The 25,346-nt window shown below is 44.1% G+C and overlaps 1 protein-coding gene across 3 annotated transcripts in view; it reads right to left on the bottom strand.

Annotated features, from left to right (window-relative positions):
• Nucleotides 1-11,642: 11,642 nt before the first annotated feature.
• arhgef3.2 (Rho guanine nucleotide exchange factor 3) overlaps nucleotides 11,643-25,346 on the bottom strand; it is a 143,906-nt gene continuing 130,202 nt past the window's right edge. For all 3 annotated transcript variants that reach the window (XM_031901259.1, XM_004914175.4, XM_002940029.5), the window contains 6 exons: nucleotides 24,862-24,958; nucleotides 24,692-24,768; nucleotides 19,196-19,453; nucleotides 17,810-17,980; nucleotides 14,797-14,983; nucleotides 11,643-14,291 (listed from right to left, as the gene is read on the bottom strand). In XM_031901259.1, coding sequence (XP_031757119.1) covers nucleotides 13,951-14,291; nucleotides 14,797-14,983; nucleotides 17,810-17,980; nucleotides 19,196-19,453; nucleotides 24,692-24,768; nucleotides 24,862-24,958 — 1,131 coding nt within the window. In that variant the 3' untranslated portion in view covers nucleotides 11,643-13,950. The remainder of the gene's footprint in view (nucleotides 14,292-14,796; nucleotides 14,984-17,809; nucleotides 17,981-19,195; nucleotides 19,454-24,691; nucleotides 24,769-24,861; nucleotides 24,959-25,346) is intronic.

Raw genomic sequence — 25,346 nt, 5'->3', positions numbered from 1 at the left:
GAAGGTTGTTAAACACTGCTCTAAAGGATATATACTCTCTCGTTCCTCAGAATTAGGTGATTCCCGAAGAACTTCTCTGAAGGGATAGCGACACTGTCTATTTAATAAAGCCTCTGCTGCCACCCCACTGACCTCTGTGGACTCCTGTTGTGATGGAGTCTGACTCAGCTCCTTTCCCCAATGTCCCAGTAGTCAATGTTTTATTTGAGGGCAAGCCATACTCCTCATAGGCTGGGTCATTGTTTAGTTTTGTCCTCGGTCTATCAGAATTTTCACCCATCTCCCCAAGCTTGATATCAGCTCCTGATCTATCAGCAGTAGGAGCTGCAGACAGACCAGTAATGGGGGTATGCAAAGAAGCAACATGTCACTGGAAGTATCTCACTTAAGTGTGGAACATGTCACTGTGACTTTAGCACAACACATGAGGCACCGGGCCTCCTGTATTACCTTTTCCATATGGGTTCCCGTGAACAGTCCATAAAGTACTGAGTGGTACACAAGTAAGTTCCTGGGCACACAGTCTGAGTTTCTGTTTCAGGGCATCTAGCAGGGTTTGTGCAATGAGTCTACCTGCAAAGGCTTCAGACATACATCAAGATCCAAGTTTTTCATGGATCTTCATGTCACCATGGTAGAAGACATACAAGACTATGACCCAATTCAGCATTCTGAGAGCTGCTGATTATCTTTCCCTTTATGCTGAGAGAGAGAGATTTCTTGGACCATTTGTAGCAGACTCTGAAGATGCCAGAAACACTTGTTAAAACTAACTATGGATGCCTTGAGACCAGACCAATTGATAAAAGGGGCCTGTGCAGGACAGAAAACTTCCAATACACTGAGAAATGTACTTAGTGGAAGACCCCAAGTGAAAAAGATTCATTAATAACAGACTACAGGCTGAGAGTCTTTGTATTGTTTTATTCATCATGACTATTTTGCTGTAGGGGTTATCCCAGAGTGACATAAGAAGAGCGACCATTGAGTCTAGTTAAAGCTGCTGAATGATGGGGCCCATTTTGATATGGTATTAGTATGGCATTGCCTTCCCCTTACCACCCTCATTACGTTTTGCCTTATTCCAACAACTTCTTCCTTCCATCTTGGATTCACTGACTCTGACCTCTTTTAGCATTTGTGACTGCTGAATAAAATGTTTCTTTTTGCATGAGGGAAAACCAACCCATTTCAACCCCCACATATTTAGGGGGACGGTCTTCATCAGGGGAACAAAGAAAAAGCCTGCTTTAGGATTCTACAGGGGACCCTTCAAAAGCACCACACTTTTGCATTTATAACCTAAAAAGTGCATCGCAACTATGTTTTCCATCTCATTTAGCATTTGTGCCGCTTCGCAGCACAGTCAAATGCCCCCTCTGCCTGTTGATTTTATGCTCTATTGACTGGGGCAGTGTAAAGTCAGCTGGGGGTTCACCAACACCACAATCTAAACCAACCAACTAAGGTCTGTTGGGCTTAGTAATGTTGTTTTCACATGGATAGGTAAATGGCTACAGGGTTGTGTACAGAGGATTATACAGTAGGCTTCTTAATGGGATCCCAAACATTTTTGGAATAGGGTCCACTTTTATTTAACGTTATCATTAATGACACTGGGGAATGTATTGTAAGTAATGTATCAGTGCTTGCAGATAACACTCTTCAGCCCAATTAATTTCATCCTGGTATGGCATCCTTTTAGCAGAATCCTGACAAACTGGCGACTAAGTGGCAGATGATAAAACGAGCGCTATTTATAGCATGCGTTATCGCTTCTTATTTTTTGAGACTTAACGCTCGATTCACTAAAAGGACATGTGTCATAATTAAGAAGCGACGTTCTTTGCGTTTTTTTAACTTGCGATGACCGATTTTACACAATATTTTAACGCATGTGCGATAATTTCCACCGCGTGCGAAAAATCACATGCCATATTAGCCATGCACACCATATTAGCGCACGTAGCAGTTACTTTCAGAAAACTACTGTTCTGAAAATGACCATTTCCCTGAAAACTGAAGGTTACATCACCTGGGGCCAACACATACTTGAAAAAAATCCCACTGCAAAGTCCATATTGTGTTACCAAAAGCTCACGAACCGCAATTTTCTTTAAGTACCGCCCACCCCAAGTAGGTGTTAATATTCGCACAGACTAATGCGATATTTAGCGCGTGTAACGCTTCATATGTGTTTGTGAATCATGCGTTTGTACTATTTCTATTCGCTAATTAACGCAATGCAAGGTAAATAACGCATTGTGCGTTTTTTTTGCGTATGCGATATGCGTCTTAACGCATGCGAAATGACTGATGAATCAGGACTTAATTAGATAGATTCACAGGAGAAGGGGGTCAATATTCCACTTTATAGAGTGCTGGTAAGGCCCCATCTAGAATATGCCGTGCCGTTTTGGTTTCCAGTGCTCAAATGGGATATTATTGTATTAGAGAGGGTCCAGAGAAGGGCAACTAAGCTGGTACTAAGGGTATGAAAGTCTCAGGTTTGGGGTTGTTTAAGCTGGAGAATAGGTGCTTAAGAGGGGTATGATCACTATGTATAAATATAAGGGGATCATATAATAACCTCTCTAATGATTTTTTTACCAGTAGGTCCTTCCAACAGACACAAGGGCACCCATTCTGATTAGAGAGCTGTGAAGTTGTGGGATCCCCCCCCCCCGAATCAGTGGTACTGGCTGATATATTATATAGATTCAAGAAGGGGTTGGTTGGCTTTTTAGCAATACAGAGTTACTGAAAATAGCTCTTAGTACAACGTGATCCCTGGACTGGTCCAATCTGATGCCATCTTGCAGTCCGGAAGGAATTCTACCCCCCCCGAGGCAAATTGGAGAGGCTTCAGATGGGGTTTCTTATCTCTGGATCAACTTGCAGTTAGGCAGGTTTCACATAGACATAAATGGTTGAACCCAATGGATGTGTCTCAATTTCCAGTCTAAGTTACAAAGTTACTATGATCAGGTCTAGTTGATTATTCAGTCCTGGGAACCCGTGCCCAAAGATTTACCAACCGAGTGATACTTAACACTTAGGGGCTGATTTACTAACATTTGTTTTTTTTCTGGCCTTCAAAGTCATATAATCTCGACATGATATAAATTTGAATTAAACTCAATCATTGTCTTATGTTTCGAAAATCGCGAATTTTTCAAAAAATTGAATAATAATATAAAAAACATAAATCTGCTTTATTTTTCCCAATAATTTTTTTTTTTTGCTCCAACTGGGTGAAGTAGAAAACAATGATGGGATTAACTTCTGTTGAAGCCTTCCATAAAACTTAATAGTACTCGACAGATCAAAGCCTACAGCATCCCCGCGTGTGTGTGCGCGTATATGTTCGTGCACGTGTGGGGGGGGAACCGGCAAGCGCAAAGTAGCTAGTCAGATCAACTAGGGCCCGCCTCTCTTACTAGGCCTGCTGGCAACTAAGTAAATCATGGTAACTTGGGCGTAAAGGAACACTGACATGGGAAAACCCATCATTTAATAGAGCTTCTCCAGCAGAATCCTGCATTGTAATCTGTTTTTCCCATATTCTTCATTTCCCAGGGTGCTACAGCCATGTGACCTGTGCTCTGATAAACTTCACTCACACTTTACTGCTGCACTGCAAGTTGGAGTGATATCCCCCCCCAGCAGCCGATCAGCAGAACAATGGGAAGGGAGCAAGATAGCAGCTCCCAGTAGGTATCAGAATAGCACTCAATAGTAAGAAATCCAAGTCCGGCTTGGGACTCCTCCAGTTACATGGGAGTAGGAGAAACAATAGGTTAGCTGAAAGCAGTTCTAATGTGTAGCGCTGGCTGAAAGCTCAGACTCAGGCACACTTTACTGCTGCGCTGCAAGTTGGAGTGATATCACCCCCCCTCACCCCCAGCAGCCAATCAGCAGAACAATGGGAAGGGAGCAAGATAGCAGCTCCCAGTAGGTATCAGAATAGCACTCAATAGTAAGAAATCCAAGTCCGGCTTGGGACTCCTCCAGGTACATGGGAGAAGGAGAAACAATAGGTTAGCTGAAAGCAGTTCTAATGTGTAGCACTGACTGAAAGCTCAGACTCAGGCACACTTTACTGCTGCGCTGCAAGTTGGAATGATACCGCCCTCCCTCACCCCCAGCAGCCGATCAGCAGAACAATGGGAAGGGAGCAAGATAGCCGCTCCCAGTAGGTATCAGAATAGCACTCAATAGTAAGAAATCCAAGTCCGGCTTGGGACTCTGGCTGAAAGCTCAGACTCAGGCACAAGGCACTGAGATGGCGCCTACACACCAATATTACAGCTACAAATACATTTGTTGGTTCAAGAATAAAAGGTTAAATGGCAGAGGGAATTATTTGCTGTGTAACAGTGTCATTTAAAGATAAAAAGTGCCCCATAAACATGGCAGTGTCCCTTTATAGTTGAAATGCTCTCTTTAACCCTCTTTAAGTTATGTAAGTACTTTATCAAATGAGGTGTAGGTCTGGATAATTCCATAATTTATGTATCACTGTGTCTGAAAAATGGTGGATCAATCTGTATTTTCCAGGTTCTCTCGTGGGAACCAACGCCCTTAGGGAATCCCACTGATCTGCTGTTGGTGGTAGTTCCTAGAAATGCCCTGCAATCTTCCCTAACTAGACTTCTCTATCTCGCTTTTTGTTAACAACCTTTGGCAATTTCTCAGCTAAAGGCAGGTTTTTAGTACAAAACATTGATACCTCATGTCCATGAAATGGATGTATGAACCCCTTTGGAAACCCCCCTGCTATAAGGATGGGGTCTCAGCACCAATCATACAAGCTCAGTATCAACTCTTTCCTTCAATGATGTGATCTGAAGGATAGACGTTTCCTTTCCCAAAGCATCAACAAAAGTGCGGAAGAATCATCGGTATAATCATCAGGGTAAAACAACATGTTCCACAAGATGGCAGCAGAGCTTTAGGAAGTGCAGTTTGTATTCAAAGCACAATTGAGGAAATATTAAAAAGATGAAACAATTGAAAATGAAGAAACGATGAAAGAGTTGACGTTTCCATCAGCAGATATTGTTTATAAAATAACAATGCGTCGTCTTGTTGTGCAAATGTTTCTGTAAGAGTTGTAACCCTGCTGAATGACACAAGTGATTCATTCGTTTCAAAGAATATGAATTGTTCAATATTTCTACTGTATTTCCATTATTTATATGGGACCAGCTGCAGTGTACAGAGATTAGTGATTCACATAATAATTCTAACCTCACTTGTACAGTCACTGCCCGGCAATATAAACAGCAACGCTGAGAACTGGTTGGTCATTAAATTGCTTATATGCAGTTGGTCAGCTTTATTTTGAAATGATTGAATATAGGGTTGCCTAAAGTGGGGGGGGGGGGGGGGGAAGTGATGCTGGGGGTAGGCATGATGACATCAGGGATGGGCATGATCATAGTAGATTTTTTAGAAACAGCGCTAGGCTGCCCACAACAGGAGGGAGCCAATGCAGGCAGCAGCGCCAAACTGGGCCGCCGGGGTACCAGGAAAAATCCCAATGGGCTCCGTTGACCCAGATCCGATCACCCCCCCCCAGGGAGCTTCCGCGATCCGCCCCAGATCCGATCCCCCACAGGGCACTTCTGCGATCCACCCCAGATCCGATCCCCCCCCCAGGGAGCTTCCGCGATCCGCCCCAGATCCGATCCTCTCCAGGGCGCTTCCGTGATCTGCCCCAGATCCAATCCGCCCCAGATCCGATCCCCCCCCCAGGGTGCTTCCGCAATCCGCCCCAGATCCGATCCCACCCAGGGCAGTTCTGCGATCTGCCGTCTCCCTCCCCCAATGCGCCGCAGGTAAGTTTCTTTTAGGAGCTCTTGGGGGGGGTCGGAGGGTGTTGGGGGCCTCTGCAGGGGGGGTTGAAGGCGGCAGGGGCCATTGGGGGGAGAGCTGCGAGCTGGGAGTCAAAATAACATGGCTGCTCCTTCCTGGTTTGGGTGTCCTACCTCCAGTGGGGGCTGTTTTTTTTATTAATCAACTATTGTGGCGATAGTTGCCCTTTAAGTTGGCCACACACATTTAAAGGAACAGTTCAGTGTAAAAATGAAAATGGGCAAAATTGACAGACTGTGCAAAATAAAAAATGTTTGTGAGAGAGCTGTAGAGTAGTGTTCTGGCCAGTATGTTAGACATCTGCCCACTCCAGCCTTTATAGATTACATTTTTGCCCAACTAATTATATAACAAATATTTTTTATTTTGCACAGTCTGTCTGTTTTACCCAGTTTCATTTTTACACTGAACTGTTTGTTAAGATGCCAATTCAAGTCCTTCAGACTGAAACCTCGTTTCGTACGATATTCGGTGCGTGTATGGCAAGTCGGCAAGTTGACCGATATCACAGGAAGCTGCTGATATCGGTCGACTCGCTGATCGGCCGGTTTAAAAGATTTCGATCGGGCGCCATAGAAGGCTCCTGAGCAAAATCTGCCTTCAGGGCTGAATCGGCAGAAGGAGGTAGAAATCCTATTGTTTCTACCTCCCTATCTGCAGTTTCAGCCCTGAACGTTAGTGGCTGATTGAACGGTCTTTCGTGCGACCATCGGTTGCCACGTGTGTGGCCACTTTTACTGTGGGATATCACTACAGATAGCAGAGTTTCATAATTAGCCCTGGGGTATTTGTGCTCCACCAGGCCCAGATCTGTTTTTGTGGTTCTGTCCTGCTATACACTTTCTTCTAAAAAACAAAAGTTGAGAACATTTTGTTTAGATTTCCCAAGTCGTACCTTTCCTATCGTTGTTTATATATTAATGCCAACGCTTGGCACTGCCCTTCCTTGCTTCGCTTTTGCTTACTCTTCCTCATTTTGTTTAGTTTGAAACATAACCCCGTCAGAACCAAGGGAACAAATCTTTTGACCAACCTGGCAATGGAGATTCTAGATGCCACCAATTCAAATGGAAGTAAAATAAATCTCTACGAAGAAATACAATTTGCTCAGAATTCCTTTATGGGCACTTTAACAATTTCTTCACCTTTTTGTATATATAAAACCCACAATTACAGTGCTTGTATAGTACTATTCTCATGTTGAAGAAAAATGTCAGTGCTGTTTGCATAGATGACCTGTGCCATACTAATGCCGATACTTGAATTTGATGAATATAGGGGGCAGATTCATCAAAGTACTAATTCGGATTAGATACGATAATTTCTGATGATTGGAAATGTAACAGAAATGCTTACGAAAAAATCATAATAGTCACGATAATATCGTATTGGCGATCCGAAAGTCACAGAATTTTCGTATCCCAATGATCATAAACGGCAGGAAAACCTTTCCGACTTTGAAAGTCTCCCATAGGGCTCAATGGCACTCTGCAGCTCCAACCTGGCCCAAGGGAAGTCTCCCATAGGGCTCAATGGCACTCTGCAGCTCCAACCCGGCCCAAGGAAAGTCTCCCATAGGGCTCAATGGCACTCTGCAGCTCCAACCCGGCCCAAGGAAAGTCTCCCATAGGGCTCAATGGCACTCTGCAGCTCCAACCTGGCCCAAGGAAAGTCTCCCATAGGGCTCAATGGCACTCTGCAGCTCCAACCCGGCCCAAGGAAAGTCTCCCATAGGGCTCAATGGCACTCTGCAGCTCCAACCCGGCCCAAGGAAAGTCTCCCATAGGGCTCAATGGCACTCTGCAGCTCCAACCCAGCCCAAGGAAAGTCTCCCATAGGGCTCAATGGCACTCTGCAGCTCCAACCCGACCCAAGGAAAGTCTCCCATAGAGCTCAATGGCACTCTGCAGCTCCAACCCGGCCCAAGGAAAGTCTCCCATAGGGCTCAATGGCACTCTGCAGCTCCAACCCAGCCCAAGGAAAGTCTCCCATAGAGCTCAATGGCACTCTGCAGCTCCAACCCGGCCCAAGGAAAGTCTCCCATAGGGCTCAATGGCACTCTGCAGCTCCAACCCGGCCCAAGGAAAGTCTCCCATAGGGCTCAATGGCACTCTGCAGCTCCAACCCGGCCCAAGGAAAGTCTCCCATAGGGCTCAATGGCACTCTGCAGCTCCAACCCAGCCCAAGGAAAGTCTCCCATAGAGCTCAATGGCACTCTGCAGCTCCAACCCGGCCCAAGGAAAGTCTCCCATAGGGCTCAATGGCACTCTGCAGCTCCAACCCGGCCCAAGGAAAGTCTCCCATAGAGCTCAATGGCACTCTGCAGCTCCAACCCGGCCCAAGGCAAGCCTCCCATAGGGCTCAATGGCACTATGCAGCTCCAACCCGGCCCAAGGAAAGTCTCCCATAGGGCTCAATGGCACTCTGCAGCTCCAACCCGGCCCAAGGCAAGCCTCCCATAGGGCTCAATGGCACTATGCAGCTCCAACCCGGCCCAAGGAAAGTCTCCCATAGGGCTCAATGGCACTCTGCAGCTCCAACCCGGCCCAAGGAAAGTCTCCCATAGGGCTCAATGGCACTCTGCAGCTCCAACCCGGCCCAAGGAAAGTCTCCCATAGGGCTCAATGGCACTCTGCAGCTCCAACCCGGCCCAAGGAAAGTCTCCCATAGGGCTCAATGGCACTCTGCAGCTCCAACCTGGCCCAAGGAAAGTCACCATACCGAAGCTTGAATGAATCCGAAACGCGACAATACAGATTTTGCCGCACAAATTTTGTCGCACAGTACGAAAAAGTCACGCAAATTAGCGGAAAAAGCACAGAAAATACGCGCGGTACTAAAACTTAGAAAAAAATACGATTTCTTTTTGTATTCGGATTCAATCATACTTTAATTAATGTGCCCCTTGGTCTTTTTTAATCCTTATCTACTTTGCTACTGTGTAATGACTATATGTGGAAAGTAATTATACAGTTTCCTCCAATACCTCTAGTGTGTTCTTCTCCTGGCCCACGGTCTTTGAAAGTAATAATGCCACATTATTTGGCATAAATTCACAGTTCTTATCCTGGAATAAAGTCCTGCCAATACTTTAGGTATTTGTATGTTTCCCAAAGTACCTTCCTTTCACATTGCAGAACATACACAAAAGACTTTTCCTCAGACAAGGCCACAAACTTGGGACTCTGCCAATGTTCTCCAGCGTCCTGGTGGTCTTCTCATAGGGGCTGCCAGACTAGAGTTATATGACACTTCACAGAGGCATTTTCACCTACTGGGCATCTCGCAGCTTGGCAGGTAACAAGCTCTCCCTTGGAGCTCCAGGCCTCTCCTCTTGGCTGAATTCAGCAGGGGCAGCTCCTTCCGTGCTCTCATAGACAATCTCTTTGGAGTGGCCACAGGGAGTACCTTATAGAACTGTAGTGGCCGTCCCTCCAGTTTGGGTGCCATGACCAGATCTTCTAGGTGCTCCTTGGTTTCTAGATGTCCCCCGAGGCTTCCAACGTGCTCCAGGCACTTACACCCACTTGCAACTTCTGTGTCCCATTATAGTCAAGGAGGACCAACACCGGCGGTATATCTCTGCCTGACATTATCTTAAAACTCACATCTGTGTGTGATTGATCTATTGACATGGAAATTGAATGCAGGCCCAGTTTCCTATAGACATACATGGGTTTGCTACTGTATCTAGCACCTTTACAGCTAGTAATGTGGTGTTTGGGGGGAAGCTTTGATCCTCTCAGTTTTTTGTGAAGAAATAGCTGTTCTTTTTGTATGTATGTATATATTTATTTATAAAGTGCTACTTATGTACGCAGCGCTGTACAGTAGAATACATTAATATAAACAGGGGGTCAGTATGACCCTGCACACTGAATTTATATATCTCATTCATCTTTATGAGGGTGCAAAAAAAGAACCTCCCACAAAAACCACCATTTTTAATGAGCTTTCTGGGGTTCTGCCTCCTGTGCAACTTTAACCTACTCAATAGAATGACAAAGCAACTTTTAACAAGGCGGCTTCCATTGAAGTGTTAATCCGAGGCGCATGTAGCCACAATCAGCTAATGGGCCAGGGTTTAACAATATCCTTGTTCAGCTGCATGGTTTAACTGAATAGCCCGGTCAGAATGATTGAATGATGGGTGTAATGCCTTTGATGTAAGTATAAACTTAGCCTGTGTCCCAATCAATAGCTGCATTCTAAATAAAACAAATGGGTCAGGCCTCAGACTGCACGCAATATTCAGGTTAAAGGGGAACTCTCGTGGCTATAAACACGCGCTCCAATGACTCCGCTTCGGGGATATGCTCTCAGCTATAAAAACACAAAACAAAAGTGTTTGTCTTTAAAAAAAGAAATCCCTTAGGAAATAAATGTAATATCTTTAAGCACCAACCTACGTGACTGAACTCAGATGGGAAGAGGTTAATAGGAAGGAAAAAGGAAGCAGTTAAACAGTACGAGCCATAGTGGGCCTGTACATATTATAAATGCTTTGGAGTAATCATGAAGAAATTAGAAATGGAAAAAACAATTGGTTGCTCCACTTCCAATTTTTCAGACCCTGACCAGCAGTCGGCAACCCGTGACCTGGACCCTGCATTTTTACCCACACCGATCCGGTACCCAACCCGTCTGCAGCTGCCTTATGCATAACCCGATCTGCGACCACCATTAAACCTTTGAAGCAATCTTCATGAAGGTAGAAATCAAAAAAAGGAATTGTTTGCTTCACTTGCAGAGACTAATCCCAAAATGTTTCAACAGTTATCTGGCTGCTATGGTCCAATTTACTCTAGCAACCAAGCGTGTGAATGACAGACTGGAAGATGAATAAGAAAGGCCTGAACAGAAAGGAGTAAGACATTGTAGACACGTAGAGCCATAGGTTTTTAGCCTCAGCCTGTGTTTTCATAGTAAGATACATTTAGGAAAAGGCCCCTGTCCTACTGCCCTCCAGAGACAGTTTATAAGGTAGCCGTTAGGGTTGTAATATAGAGGCATCCTAGGGCTCGTGACTGCCCTTTATGGCCCACCTAGAAAAATGCTTAAATGGCAACTCTGGCTTCCGAACCCACACAACCCAGAAACCCCTAATATTCCTATCACTGTAATCTGTTCCTTCAAAAAAGTAGGAATTAGTACTATTTTATATGCTGAAATCCAGCTGCAAAACAGTTCTTCTCCCATTTGAAATCCTGGCAGGGGAGGAGGGACTAAAACACTGATGTTACAAATTGTAACAACTTCCCCACAGCTTACAGCCAGCATGCAGGAACTACGTGATCCACAATGCATTGCACTGGGATGTCCCTTTCCTTATTGACATCATGTCTGCAGCAGGGGATTGTGGGATTGGGAGGATGCAGGCTGAAGGCAGGCTGAGGACAGACAGCTACTGAGTCTCAAAGTAGTCTGGTAGATCAGGGGGCGGGGCTTAAGGAACTGTTCCAAACCATATTAAATGATGAAAAGGCTGTGTATTTTTTAGTTATGTATACTGCAAAGTTGCTTAAAATGATGTGTACTTTTCAAAAAGTTTAAGTTTGGGTGAAGTTCCCCTTTAAAAGCACTTCTGTGATAGGTACATGCACAGACAGTACTACGAGGCAAGGGGAGTGGGTGGAGCTATTATCCCTAGGGCACACCCTTGTTCTACCCCGACCCATGTTGTATAAATAGCAGCGACCCCTGGAACGTTCCCTTATCAACTGATCTCACTCACAGGAAGAAAATCGGACAAAGCAAAAAGAAACTGCTGAATGTGATTTATTTTCGCTTCCACGGTAACTTGAGGTCTTTATACAAAATATATATATATATATATATATAATTTCATAGAAAATATATGTCTTTTCCCACCAAACATGCATTTTCCTTCAGTACTAGACCTTTGGCAATATTTCTAATGTTGTGGCAACGTCTCCGCATCCTATTTACCTGCCCTAAACTCATCACAAATCTCTCAACCAATCCAACGAAAGCAACGGGAAATCATGTGACAACTTTATTGGCTGTAATAGAAGCGAATTCATTGCTCCATCTCCGGCATTTCCACCCGACCCCGAAGCTAATAAACCACAAACTAGTCACCAGATTTGTCTTTCACTATAAATAGAACAGTCTAACAAGTAAAATAAAGGACAACATTGTTTTTTGTGGGGTTTTTTTTTAATTTTTGTTTTTTAAATAGCGCAGTTTACCAAACTGGATACTCCGTATAACGGTGCAGATGTGTGTTTCTTTGGTGTAAACGACAGTCACGAGGAGATTACAATTATGGTTTTTCTGCCACCAATAATTACACTTTCTCAGCTAGTGCCATAGTATTTTGGTTATTTACAACTGTTTACAATTACAAAATAAAAAACATGAATTCCAGTGGGGGCTATATCCACTATGTGCCGCAGTCATAGAGGCTGTGGTTGTAACTGCTGTGCCCGGGCCACTGAATATACAACGCATTTGTGGCTGGTTTGTGCATGGACAGCAGAGCAATTACTCATGTGTACTGAATTGGCCGCCTTAGGCCAGTTTTTGACCTTTTGGGGGTCTGCATCCAAACTGTAAGGTCCCCATACACGGGCTGATTGTTGTTGCCGATATGGATCCCTTGGACCGATTCGGAAGCTTATCGGCCCGTGTAGGGACAGGAACGAGGGGCATGCCCGATTGATATCTGGCCTGAAATTGGCCAGATATCCATTGGGCAGGTTAAAAGATTTAGTCGGATCGGGGACAGCATCGGCTTGATGTGGTCCCCGAACCAACTGCCCCATTGCCGCCAATATAATTGGATCGTTTGGCCACAGGGTGGGGATATCAGGAGAAGATCCGCTCACTTGGCGACCTCGCCAAGGGAGCGGATCTTCCCATATATGGCCACCTTAAGTCAGAAATTCAAGTGAAGGTTCATCCCAAAGTGCCGACATACCGATTATATTGTAAGGTCACCATCTCTTGAAACACATCTGTCAAGAAATCCAACCCAACTGGAAAGAAAATTCAGCATATTTGCTATACCACCCTATACCAACAGAGGGCAATCCAGAGCTGCTCAATTGGGTAAACTAAATAGGCCTTTTCAAGCGTGCACAGCCTGCAACATGTTGTTTTCTATGAGACGACCCTCATACCTAGGTGCGTTGAGTGTTCACCGATTCAGTTATATCGTATAAGGGTCTCGAATAGAATAATGGGTAAGAAGGCATGGTCTGTATAAATTCCTTGATAGTATATGGCAAATTGGAATGGAATGATAAGGAATTAGGTGGGGCCTATAGCAAGGGGACATATTACACCACCAACCCACGGACCTTATATTTACAGCCACGGACAAGGTGGCAACATCGTGTCACAAGGGTTGGCTGCAAGTTTCCCCGTCTGACCGTATGCTTTGTTCTCTTCATACCGAAATTCGACGTTAATGAAAAGAAATATTTGGTTTCTCCGACCATAAGAGGATTATTATGAAAACCCTGTTTGGTATGCGCCGAGCAGATCATTAGCCTTAATCTGTTGCCGGCTCTGTTCTGCTGGACTTAATCTTATGATCTAGGGGGGATATTGCTTCCCAAATGTTCCTGCTTATTATGTATCTGCCATATTAATACCCTTACACCGTTTTGTTTGTATAAAATAAGCATGTAGGGGGGTTGTAGTCCAACAACGGTCGTTGGGCAGCAGTTAGGGACCTCTCTGACACGTAACATGTGGACCGGAACGTTCTTTTAAGGCGTTAACCAACACAGTAACAGCTTTACAGTAAACACATTTCATGTACAATACACCCGTTGACAGTAGTTTAAAGACGGAGCCAAACTGCAGCTTAAGTCCCTCGTCAACTACTTTGGATCACTTAGGACCAGCGGCTCCTTTATTTTGACTCTCAAGGACATCGTCAGCAGCGACAGCATTATCAGCAGATAACGTGAGAAAAGACAGAGCTGACACCATCGCAGGAAATGGTAAAAGTGCTTCTCCGAACTGCTCCACAAACGGAATGAAAAACACTGTACAGGTAACACGCCGGGATGTTCCCTCAATACGGCGACTGTCGTGTCAAACGTTACTTTCAACCTCCTTGTTGAGTGAGTTTGTTTGTTCCATTTGCTCGCAGTCCATGCTCGTTTCGCTTATGTCCATACTGCAGTCCGAAACACTGTCCGATTGGTCCATTTGCTCAAAGCGCGCCGGTGGCTGAGATTCACAGGTCCCATTGGCAGATATTAATAACTGTCCCTCTGAGGACGACACGTCGTCTCCCCCAGAGCACACCACCGACTCCTTAGCTTGCCGGATACAGTTCAGCCACTGTTGCTTGTTGAATGTGTCGTTTGCTTGGAGGCAGTGGGCTTGGCTTTGGGATCCATTTTTGAAACCCACTCTAAAGAAGTTCTTTACTGTAAAGCAAAAACATTACATCGTGAGTGCACATTTATTGGCAGGTTTTTATCATGAGATTATTTCTTCCTTCTCTTTCCTTTTGGGGTATTTTCTTTGGTAGAATTTTATTTGGAAACTATTGCAACCAAAGCCCCAAAAAGATTTTACTTACGCTTCTATGTTCTTCACCCAACTAAAGGATATTTGGGTTTCCTGGAGTTGTACTTCACCAGCATTTTTACCTTGTTACAAAAGCTTGCACTCTTGAAAAGAGTAGAAAGAGTGGGGGAGGAACATAAGCATGAAAAATGTGCCCGGGGGTATCATATATAGCCCCTATATGGACTGGCAGCCTATAGGAGGCTCCGTTTGGCAGAACTTCTGGTTTTTATGCAAGCCTCCAAGCAAGGAATTTTAAAAAAAGGACCTGCCTTGAGGCCACTGGGAGCAACATCCAAGGGGTTGGTGAGCAACATGTTGCCCCTGAGTGACTGGTTGGGGATCACTGCATTAGACACTTACTTCTCTCATTGTTGCTAAAGGCGCCACGAAGCGACCCTGCCAGGCGCACCTCCCCGTCCTGTAAATCATCCAGGATGAGATCTTTCACAGGAATGGGCTGACGATATACTTGGTAGTAAAGTGCCTCATTTTGGGTAATTGTCCTTGTTATTACCAAAACGTCTTGGAAGAGGAAGACATGAAATTTCTAGAATGAAACAAAAGAAACTTGAATTTAAAGACCGGGAATTTATCAAATCCTATATGATCCTTGGCTTTAAATGTAATATTATAAAATGTAAGAGCTACAATTGTTAACAAACTCCAGTACCACTGTGTGCCACCGAGGCCACCTACGGAGAATAATTTGGTTAATAAAACATCACTTAGTAGTCAGATCATTCATAATGACCATCTCTGAGTGTTCGCTGGCAGGTCGGAGATAAGGAGTTCAAAGGCAGAAGCCTCAAAGAATAAAAGCAGCCGATAACTTATCTTCTGTACACATAAACTGACAAGGGGAATGGAAGAGCTCACAGAACCCTATGGTTTGTGCAATAAATCTCATTAACTGCACAATTAAAGTATCGTTATTTCCTATGGCGGTGGCTGCTTTCAGTTGCTGATTGAAACAGCAGAAGGACTAATTCCCTACATTATTTTAGGAATGTAACGTTCACAGCGCCGGATTTTAAATTCAGCCGCCCCTAGGCCGCCCCCCATTCACGCCCACTGCGCATGCGCGAACAAACCCTCCCTCCCCCCGTGCCGCGTTGACACAAGCGCGCATGCGCAGGCATTTAACACTAATACGGAGCAGTGGGGAGAAATCCCCATTGCTCTGTATGGGAGCAAAATGTCAAAATTTCATTGCAGCGGGGCGGAATGCCGCCCTAGGCCCAGGCCTTTGTGGCCTTGCCACAAATCCGGGCCTAAACGTTCAACCTTTGCATTAACTAAAGGTGCCCATAGACGGGTCGATTCTAGCTGCTGATATCGGTCCCTAAGACTGGCTCGTTGATGCGGTCCCTGAACAGACTTTGCCTATACCCGTCGTAATAATTCGCCCTGGGGCCAAACAATCAAATTAGCCTGGATTCTCCCAATATCGCCCACCCATAGGTGGGGATAACGGGAGAAGATCCGATCGCTTAGCAACATCGCCAAGCGAGCGGATCTGAAGGTGTAGGGCCACCTTAAAGGTGCCCATACACCTTAAGATCTGCTCGCTTGGCAAAACCTACGGGTGGGCGATATCGGGGGAATTTAGGCTAATTCAATCGTTTGGTCCTGGGGCCAAATGCGGAGCCAATGCGGTCCCCGATCCGACTAGATTTTTTAACCTGCCTGATTGATATCTGCCTGATTTCAGGCCAGATATCAGTTGGGCAGGCCCGTTGGCAGTGCCCATACACGGGCCGATTAGCTGCCAAATCGGTCTAAGGGACCCATATTGGCAGCTAGAATCAGGCCGTGTATAGGGACCTTAATTCCCTACATTATTTTAGGAATGTAACGTCCAACCTTTGAATTAACTAAGGCTGGCACGTCCTATTCTAACTGCCTGCAATTAAATGGCACAACCTTGTGAAGTCAGGTCAAATGTTTCTTTGCTGTAGTCATTCTGTTTGCATTACACCCTCCGACTTTAACAACATCCAGGAGCAAACTAGTCACCATGTGCCTGATGTCACTGTTTACTTGCCTTCCCTAATGTAATCAGGACATAAGACAAACGAACAAGTGGAAAGACCAGAAGCCACAAAAGTGCAGGATCAAAGAGCTTCACTTCTGGCTGCTGTCAGATTGGTCTTTGCTGTTGAAAGGTCAGGGAGAAAGGGTGGGGGGGTAGCACCCTAATGCGTGTGAAACGTTCAGGGAGAAATAACAAAAACACTGGTCACCAGATCTGCTGCTATCGCATGAGTATTCCAGATGGAACAAGGACTTCTGACCTCTCTCTTGTACCTCTTAGAACTTAAACGACCATTGTGGTTCATCCGGCCGCCTATCTGCACTAACCCTGTGAGTTCCCACTATCAAATGTCATGGAGTTTGTTGTTTCTCCACCATTGAGCTCTTATGAAGAAAGGCAGAATGTTAAGCTGGTCATACACAGGCCATTAATAGCTGCTAACCCGGCCCCACCAGACAAGGTAAGCAGCTTAAAGTCCTGTGTATGTGGCCCTCAGGAGGTCTTGGCCAGATATCCGTTGGGCAGACGTGAAAATCCCATTGGGCAAGGACTGAATTGCAGAGTTGATTGGTCTTCATAGGCCCCAATTATGATCCAAACATTGGGCCAAGGGGCTAAACAATCAGATTAACCCCACTGTATTGGTGACCAAATCAGGTAAAGGTCCACTCATTAGGCGACCTCACCAAACAAGCAGATCTTACAATGTATGACCAACTATACTCAATTTCATGCCAACTGCAAATATGAAAGAATAGGTTGCTTGAGTTTAACCAGTGGTTTCTTAATCAGTCTCCATGCTGTGTAGTAGTGATGTGTGGGTCGACCCGAAACCCTACCCGACATGGCTTCTGCCCAGTATTTATAGACCGACGCCCACCCCACAATGACTTCACAAAAGGGGCGGGACATGGCGGATGTGCGCCTATAAATTCTGAAGCCAAAAGAAGCAGCCAGCAGTGTTAGGTCGAGGCAGGGAGAGCACACAGAAGAGCTCAACCTGGACCTGCCCGCGACCCGCTTTGTGCTGAGGTTGGACCGAACCTGCCTGACCCGCGTGTCCAGTGGGTATCGGGCCGGCCAATCTCTGATGTCACAGAGGGGCGGGGCTGGCGCTCTATTATAAATAGTTAAGTCAAATAAGGCAGAAGAGCTGTGCCCAAACCCAACTGTGACCCCCTTCTGATGTGTGGATATCGGTTCAACCCCGTAGGTTCCCCACATCACTACTGTGTAGGGTGGGTCCCTGTGACTATGAACCCCCCCTGAATGTAGTCTCCTGCAATAGCAAATAATAATTACACTAATAATGATTAATGACGTCTGTCCCAGACTTACCGCTCCCCGGTTGTTCTTGAGCTCCCCGTGGCAGCACAGCGCTCGCGAGTTATCGATAAGGGGGTCTTTTTGGCATTCATCCAGGTAAATCAGCCTCTCCTTGTAATAGTGGCACTCGGACTCGCCGGTCTTTACGTTGATGTCAGCCACGATCCCTTGGACTATATTAATCTGGCAGAGAAACCGTCATTAAAATTTTAAATGTGACTATTTCTATGCTTAAGACCTTGGCGTATTCATAATTCATGGGGAAAGAATGTAAAGTAGGCACGCGATCATAAATCCTCTAGGAATAGACTGCAAGAACTCTAAATATATATCAAATATTTAACTTCCATGTTTTCTTTGTAGCCTAAGGGAACGTTCTCTTTTCTTCTCGTTGTATTATACAGAGATAGAGAGGGATATCATTGTGATTTCTATATGTAATATGTATCTATAGATACAAATATACAGAGAATGAATGTTCTGGTCACACAATAATCTGTACCCCCATACTGTACTGTCTAAGGGAAACACTATGGCACCCCCTACCCATATGTATAAATACAAATATACAGAGAAGGAATGTTCTGGGCACACAATAAGCTGTACCCCCATACTGTACTGTCTAAGGGAAACACTATGGCACCTCCTACCCATATGTATAAATACAAATATACAGAGAAGGAATGTTCTGGGCACACAATAAGCTGTACCCCCATACTGTACTGTCTAAGGGAAACACTATGGCACCCCCTACCCATATGTATAAATACAAATATACAGAGAAGGAATGTTCTGGGCACACAATAAGCTGTACCCCCATACTGTACTGTCTAAGGGAAACACTATGGCACCCCCTACCCATATGTATAAATACAAATATACAGAGAAGGAATGTTCTGGGCACACAATAAGCTGTACCCCCATACTGTACTGTCTAAGGGAAACACTATGGCACCCCCTACCCATATGTATAAATACAAATATACAGAGAAGGAATGTTCTGGGCACACAATAAGCTGTACCCCCATACTGTACTGTCTAAAGGAAACACTATGGCACTCCCTACCCATATGTATAAATACAAATATACAGAGAAGGAATGTTCTGGGCACACAATAAGCTGTACCCCCATACTGTACTGTCTAAGGGAAACACTATGGCACCCCCTACCCATATGTATAAATACAAATATACAGAGAAGGAATGTTCTGGGCACACAATAAGCTGTACCCCCATACTGTACTGTCTAAGGGAAACACTATGGCACCCCCTACCCATATGTATAAATACAAATATACAGAGAAGGAATGTTCTGGGCACACAATAAGCTGTACCCCCATACTGTACTGTCCAGGGAACCCTATTAAGCTAAGGTTGAGCCAATCTGCTATAACTTACAGCCTCCTCTAAGTGCTGCTGATCCTGGTGGTCGTTGGGCGTATGCCTCAATATCTCCTTTAGCAACAGATGATACTTGACCAGGCGGCTCCTGGGGATGTCAAGGAAATTCCACAAGTCCAGTTTACGGCTAAAGGGAGATTCTAGACACCTCTGCAGAAAATCTTGCACTCGGTGGTCTTGTTTCTTATGATCCAGAAGCGCCTTTGCCGCCACTTGATTGCTACAGTAACTGTCATAGGAGTTCAAACAGGGAAGCTGCACCGAGAATAAAAACAAATAGGAGAAAGTGTCACTACTTTATATTGGAGAAGCCAAAAACAACACTTTATGTATCTAAAGTATCCACAGGTGTAAAACCTTCTATATGGGAAATCAATAAAATTTCACAATTGAAATAACATCCCTATATGTAGGACTGAATAGAGACAAAGACAAAACAGTTCAAGAGACAATTTGCAATTGGACTTCATTGTTTATTATTTGTAAATTTTCTGAAATTTAGCTTTTTTGGTCAGCAGCTCTCCAGTTTGGAATTTCAGCAGGTATCTGGTTGCTAGGGTCTTGCTTACCTTAGCAACCAGGCAGTGGTTAGAACGAGACTCTGGAATATAAGTAGTGAGGAGCTTAAATAGAAAGATTAGGAATAAAAAGTAACAATAAAACTGGAGCCTCACAGAACAATAGGGTTTGGCTGCCGGGGTCAGTGACCCCCATTTGAAAGCTGCAGAAGAAGAAGGCAAATAATAAAAAGTGAACAATGAAGATCAATTGTAAAGTTGCTAGGTATAGGACATTTTATCACGGTCTAGGTATGAGAAAATTATCTGATATTTTATGATTTTGATGTCGTTTCCATTGCAAGATCATAAGATCCCGAATGTATTTCATAAAAAAAATCATAAATTCTTAGCGGTTTTGTGAATCTTAATGAAACCATTATTAATCTCGGCCCCTATTGGCTGGTTATTAGCCGCTAATTACGCGGGGTTAAAAGCAAGTGCGCTTATCAGCCGGCTAGTTAGTACACGTCAGGTAGTTAAACGCTTATAACCAGAATGTTATGTCTCATTTATAAACTTCAAGAAACCCTTTTAAAGAAAATCCGATGAGGGTCTCGGAGATCAAAGGGAAACGTCTCGGGGAGAAATGTAAAGGTTGCTGCTAATTCCAGGCTTTTTCTCCTCCAGATGATAATGTTCTGACATGTCTCATCAGTGACAGACTATAAACACATTGTCACCGGGACGGAATCAAAGGGCCCCCCCGCGTCCCCTCCTCTCCTTACACAATGCGAGTAACAGGATCCCTACAAAGTGAGCCTGACAGCCCCATTCAATTCCCATGAACTGGCAAAACCCCTCCGCCCAGTCACACACACTTTCCTGCACCCATTCAACTCCGAGATGTAGCACTCTCATCATCTCTCCCCGGGCTCCTAATGTCTCTTTTCTTCAGCCGGGGCCCATTAGATGCGGTGTTGGCTTTGCCGAGAGCGTTTACTATGACAGGGCAGGTCTCGTCAAGGATAACGCCACATTGTCGCAACTGGGATACTTGCGCCATGGGGTTCCTTGAATTTAATTAAAGAAGAAAATATACTCCAAGTACAGGTATAGGATCCCTTATCCGGAAACCTGTTATCCAGAAAGTTACGCAAAGGCCATCTCCCATAGACTCCATTTTAAAGAAATGATTCTAATTTTTAGAAATGATTTTCTTTTTCTCTGTAATAATAAAACAGTACCTGTACTTGATCCCAACTAAGATATAATTACCCCTTATTGGGGGCAGAACAGCCCTATTGGGTTTATTTAATGGTTAAATGATTCCCTTTTCTCTGTAATAATAAAACAGTACCTGTACTTGATCCCAACTAAGATATAATTACCCCTTATTGGGGGCAGAACAGCCCTATTGGGTTTATTTCATGGTTAAATGATTCCCTTTTCTCTGTAATAATAAAACAGTACCTGTACTTGATCCCAACTAAGATATAATTACCCCTTATTGGGGCAGAACAGCCCTATTGGGTTTATTTAATGGTTAAATGATTCCCTTTTCTCTGTAATAATAAAACAGTACCTGTACTTGATCCCAACTAAGATATTATTACCCCTTATTGGATGGAAAACAATCATATTGGGTTTTAGTAGCAGAACCTTCTGTTCTACATAAAACCTACAAATAACTGACTGGAAAAACGGCATTTTCCCCTTTAAACTCAACCGCCAACTGCACCCACGCTAGAGCTATGCCATTTAAATGCTGATTCGGCTTTACCAAAGGACGAATTAATGACTTCCTTGGAGGTAAAGACTTGCTAATTAATGTAACTCATTGACAAAGAACAAAAGACAAAATAGAAGAGGGGTTTTAAAGGGGACCTGTCAGCCTAAGAAATTTTTCCAAATCCTTTTCTATCATGTTAGTTGAGCAGAATAAAGGCATAGAGGCGGGGCAGGCAATATATGATTTTTAAATACAGGTATAGGACCCGTTATCCAGAATGCTCGGGACCAAGGGTATTCCGGATAAGGGGTCTTTCTGTAATTTGGATCTCCATACCTTAAGTCTTAAAAAAAAAACCAATAAAACATTAATTAAACCCAATAGGGCTGTTCTGCCCCCAATAAGGGGTAATTATATCTTAGTTGGGATCAAGTACAGGTACTGTTTTATTATTACAGAGAAAAGGGAATCATTTAACCATTAAATAAACCCAATAGGGCTGTTCTGCCCCCAATAAGGGGTAATTATATCTTAGTTGGGATCAAGTACAGGTACTGTTTTATTATTACAGAGAAAAGGGAATCATTTAACCATGAAATAAACCCAATAGGGCTGTTCTGCCCCAATAAGGGGTAATTATATCTTAGTTGGGATCAAGTACAGGTACTGTTTTATTATTACAGAGAAAAGGGAATCATTTAACCATTAAATAAACCCAATAGGGCTGTTCTGCCCCCAATAAGGGGTAATTATATCTTAGTTGGGATCAAGTACAGGTACTGTTTTATTATTACAGAGAAAAGGGAATCATTTAACCATTAAATAAACCCCAATAGGGCTGTTCTGCCCCAATAAGGGGTAATTATATCTTAGTTGGGATCAAGTACAGGTACTGTTTTATTATTACAGAGAACAGGGAATCATTTAACCATTAAATAAACCCCAATAGGGCTGTTCTGCCCCAATAAGGGGTAATTATATCTTAGTTGGGATCAAGTACAGGTACTGTTTTATTATTACAGAGAAAAGGGAATCATTTAACCATGAAATAAACCCAATAGGGCTGTTCTGCCCCAATAAGGGGTAATTATATCTTAGTTGGGATCAAGTACAGGTACTGTTTTATTATTACAGAGAAAAGGGAATCATTTAACCATTAAATAAACCCAATAGGGCTGTTCTGCCCCAATAAGGGGTAATTATATCTTAGTTGGGATCAAGTACAGGTACTGTTTTATTATTACAGAGAAAAGGGAATCATTTAACCATTAAATAAACCCCAATAGGGCTGTTCTGCCCCAATAAGGGGTAATTATATCTTAGTTGGGATCAAGTACAGGTACTGTTTTATTATTACAGAGAAAAGGGGATCATTTAACCATTAAATAAACCCAATAGGGCTGTTCTGCCCCAATAAGGGGTAATTATATCTTAGTTGGGATCAAGTACAGGTACTGTTTTATTATTACAGAGAAAAGGGAATCATTTAACCATGAAATAAACCCAATAGGGCTGTTCTGCCCCAATAAGGGGTAATTATATCTTAGTTGGGATCAAGTACAGGTACTGTTTTATTATTACAGAGAAAAAGAAAATCAGTTTTAAAATTCTGAATAATTTGATTAAAATGGAGTCTATGGGAGACGGACTTTCTGTAATTTGAAGCTTTCTGGATAACGGGTTTCCAGATAAGGGATCTCATACCTGTACATTTATAACAGGTATGGATATCCATAAAGGTCTGCACTGTGCGATGGTTCCTGGAATACCAAGCCTCGTTCCCACATCTATGCATATGCAAATTAGAATTACAAATGAAGGTAATTGCAGCCCTAACGATGCAGCCCTAGGGGGAAATTTTGCAGAAACTGCAATCACTTCCTAATCTCGATCTCATCAGGAAACTGGAGCTATAATTTGCCCTTGTAAAGGGAAATACCGGTCATACAGGCACTGGGGGGGGGGGGGTTATCTCACCGACGCTCCCTGCTGCTGCTTTCTGCCCCCCCCCGCTGGTCTCGGATGAAGTGAAACCGAACGTAAATGACAATTAAACTGAGAAATCTGATGCAGCAGTTTCTGTGTCGCTCGCACTTCCTTTAGTGAGTAACTCAGTTATGGGAAAGCACCGGTGTGGGACTCAGTATTTCTACTAACCGGCACCTTGTTCATGTAAAACGGGGGCCCTGGGGCACTGGCGGGGGGGGGGGATAAATATGTATATGGATTCAAAGCCTAAAAGGTGCCCATACACGTTGAGATCCGCTCGCTTGGTGAGGTCACCAAGCGAGCGGATCTTCTCCCGATATCCCCCACCTACGGGTAGCCGATATCGGGGGAATTTAGGCTAATTCGGCCCCAGGGCCAAATGATCAAATTATAACGACTGTAATGGGCGCAGTCGCTTCGGGGACCGCATCAACGAGCCGATGTGGTCCCCGATTCGACTAAATCTTTTAATCTGCCTGATCGATATCTGAGCGATTTCAGGCCAGATGTCGGTTGGGCAGACCCAACGTTGCTGCCCCTACACGGGCCGATAAGCTGCCGAATCGGTCTAAAGGTGGCCATATTGGGTGGGCGATATCGGGGAAAATGTAGGCTAATCGTGATTAAATTATAATGGCGATGGCGGCAATGGGGCAATCAGTTCGGGGACAGCATCAACGAGCCAATGTGATCCCCGATCCAACTACATTTTTTAACCTGGCCAATCAGTATCTGCCCGATTTCAGAGCAGATATCGGTCGGCAGGCCCATCATTGCTGCCCCTACACGGGCCATTAAGCTGCAAATCGGTCTAAGGGATCAATATCGGCAGCTACAATCGGCCCGTGTATGGCCACCTTAACTTGAAGGTCAGTTAGGGTGAGATTTGGGATGCACATTTATTTACCCCCTAGGTATTTTTTGAGACGAGGGACGGTAACCTTGTTTTTAAAGGGGTAGTTCACCTATTAAATGTTGTAGATATTGATATTTGGAGACAATTAGCAATTGGTCTTTATGGTTTTTCAGTTATTAAGCTTTTTGTTCAGCAGCTCTCCAGATAAGTAATAAAAATTAACAATAACAATAAAACTGGAGCCTCACAGAGTAATAGTTTTTAGGCTGCCGGGGTCAGTGACCCCCATTTGACAGCTGGATAGAGGCAGAAGAGAAAGGCATTTAGTTTTGTATTCCTCCAGCACCCCTTCTGTCATGCAATATTGGCAGAATTATCCAGAAGTGGCCCTTTACCCAGCATAAAGTATATTTTCTTACCCAGCCGACTAAAATGTGGCCAACATTCTCCATGGAACCATCCGGCTTCCGGACCTCCCGGAGTCGCCTGAGGAGATCTGAGACAAAACGGATAAACAAAAAAAGGTCAACTTCCTGGAAATGAGAGTATTTATTTAACTACAAAGGGGCGAGGGACACTGAGCCGATACCTTCATGCAGAGGAATGAGAGAGTCCAGGGTCCCGAAGATTTGGGTCAACTCCTGTTCTGTCATTATAGAGAGCTTCAGCATTGGGTCGTGATAGGCCTAATGGGAAATAAAATCACAATAACACATCTCATACTGGAAACAGAAAGAGCCCAGAATATTAAGATCCTAAAGGGCTAAACCAATGATCCCCAACCAGTGGCTCGGGGACAACATGTTGCTCAACAACCCCTTTGATGTTGCTTCAAGTGGCCTCCATTTTTGAATTTCTGACTTTCGGCGACCACGTGTACTGCCAAACAGGGCCTCTAGTAGTCTGCCAGTCCACATTGGGCTACTAATTAACCAATCTGAGTCCTTATTGGTCACCTACTAGGAAAGTTTTTGTGCTTATGTTGTTCCCCAGCTTTTTTTTCATTGAAATGTTGCTCATGGGTAAAAAAAAGTTGAGGATCCCTGGGCTAAATCAATGTTTTTTAGGCAAGTG

Source organism: Xenopus tropicalis, chromosome 4, assembly GCF_000004195.4.
Source record: "Xenopus tropicalis strain Nigerian chromosome 4, UCB_Xtro_10.0, whole genome shotgun sequence".
NCBI lineage: Eukaryota > Metazoa > Chordata > Amphibia > Anura > Pipidae > Xenopus > Xenopus tropicalis.
Note: the sequence above shows the minus strand (reverse complement) of the source record. Positions and strands in the feature narration are given on the sequence as shown.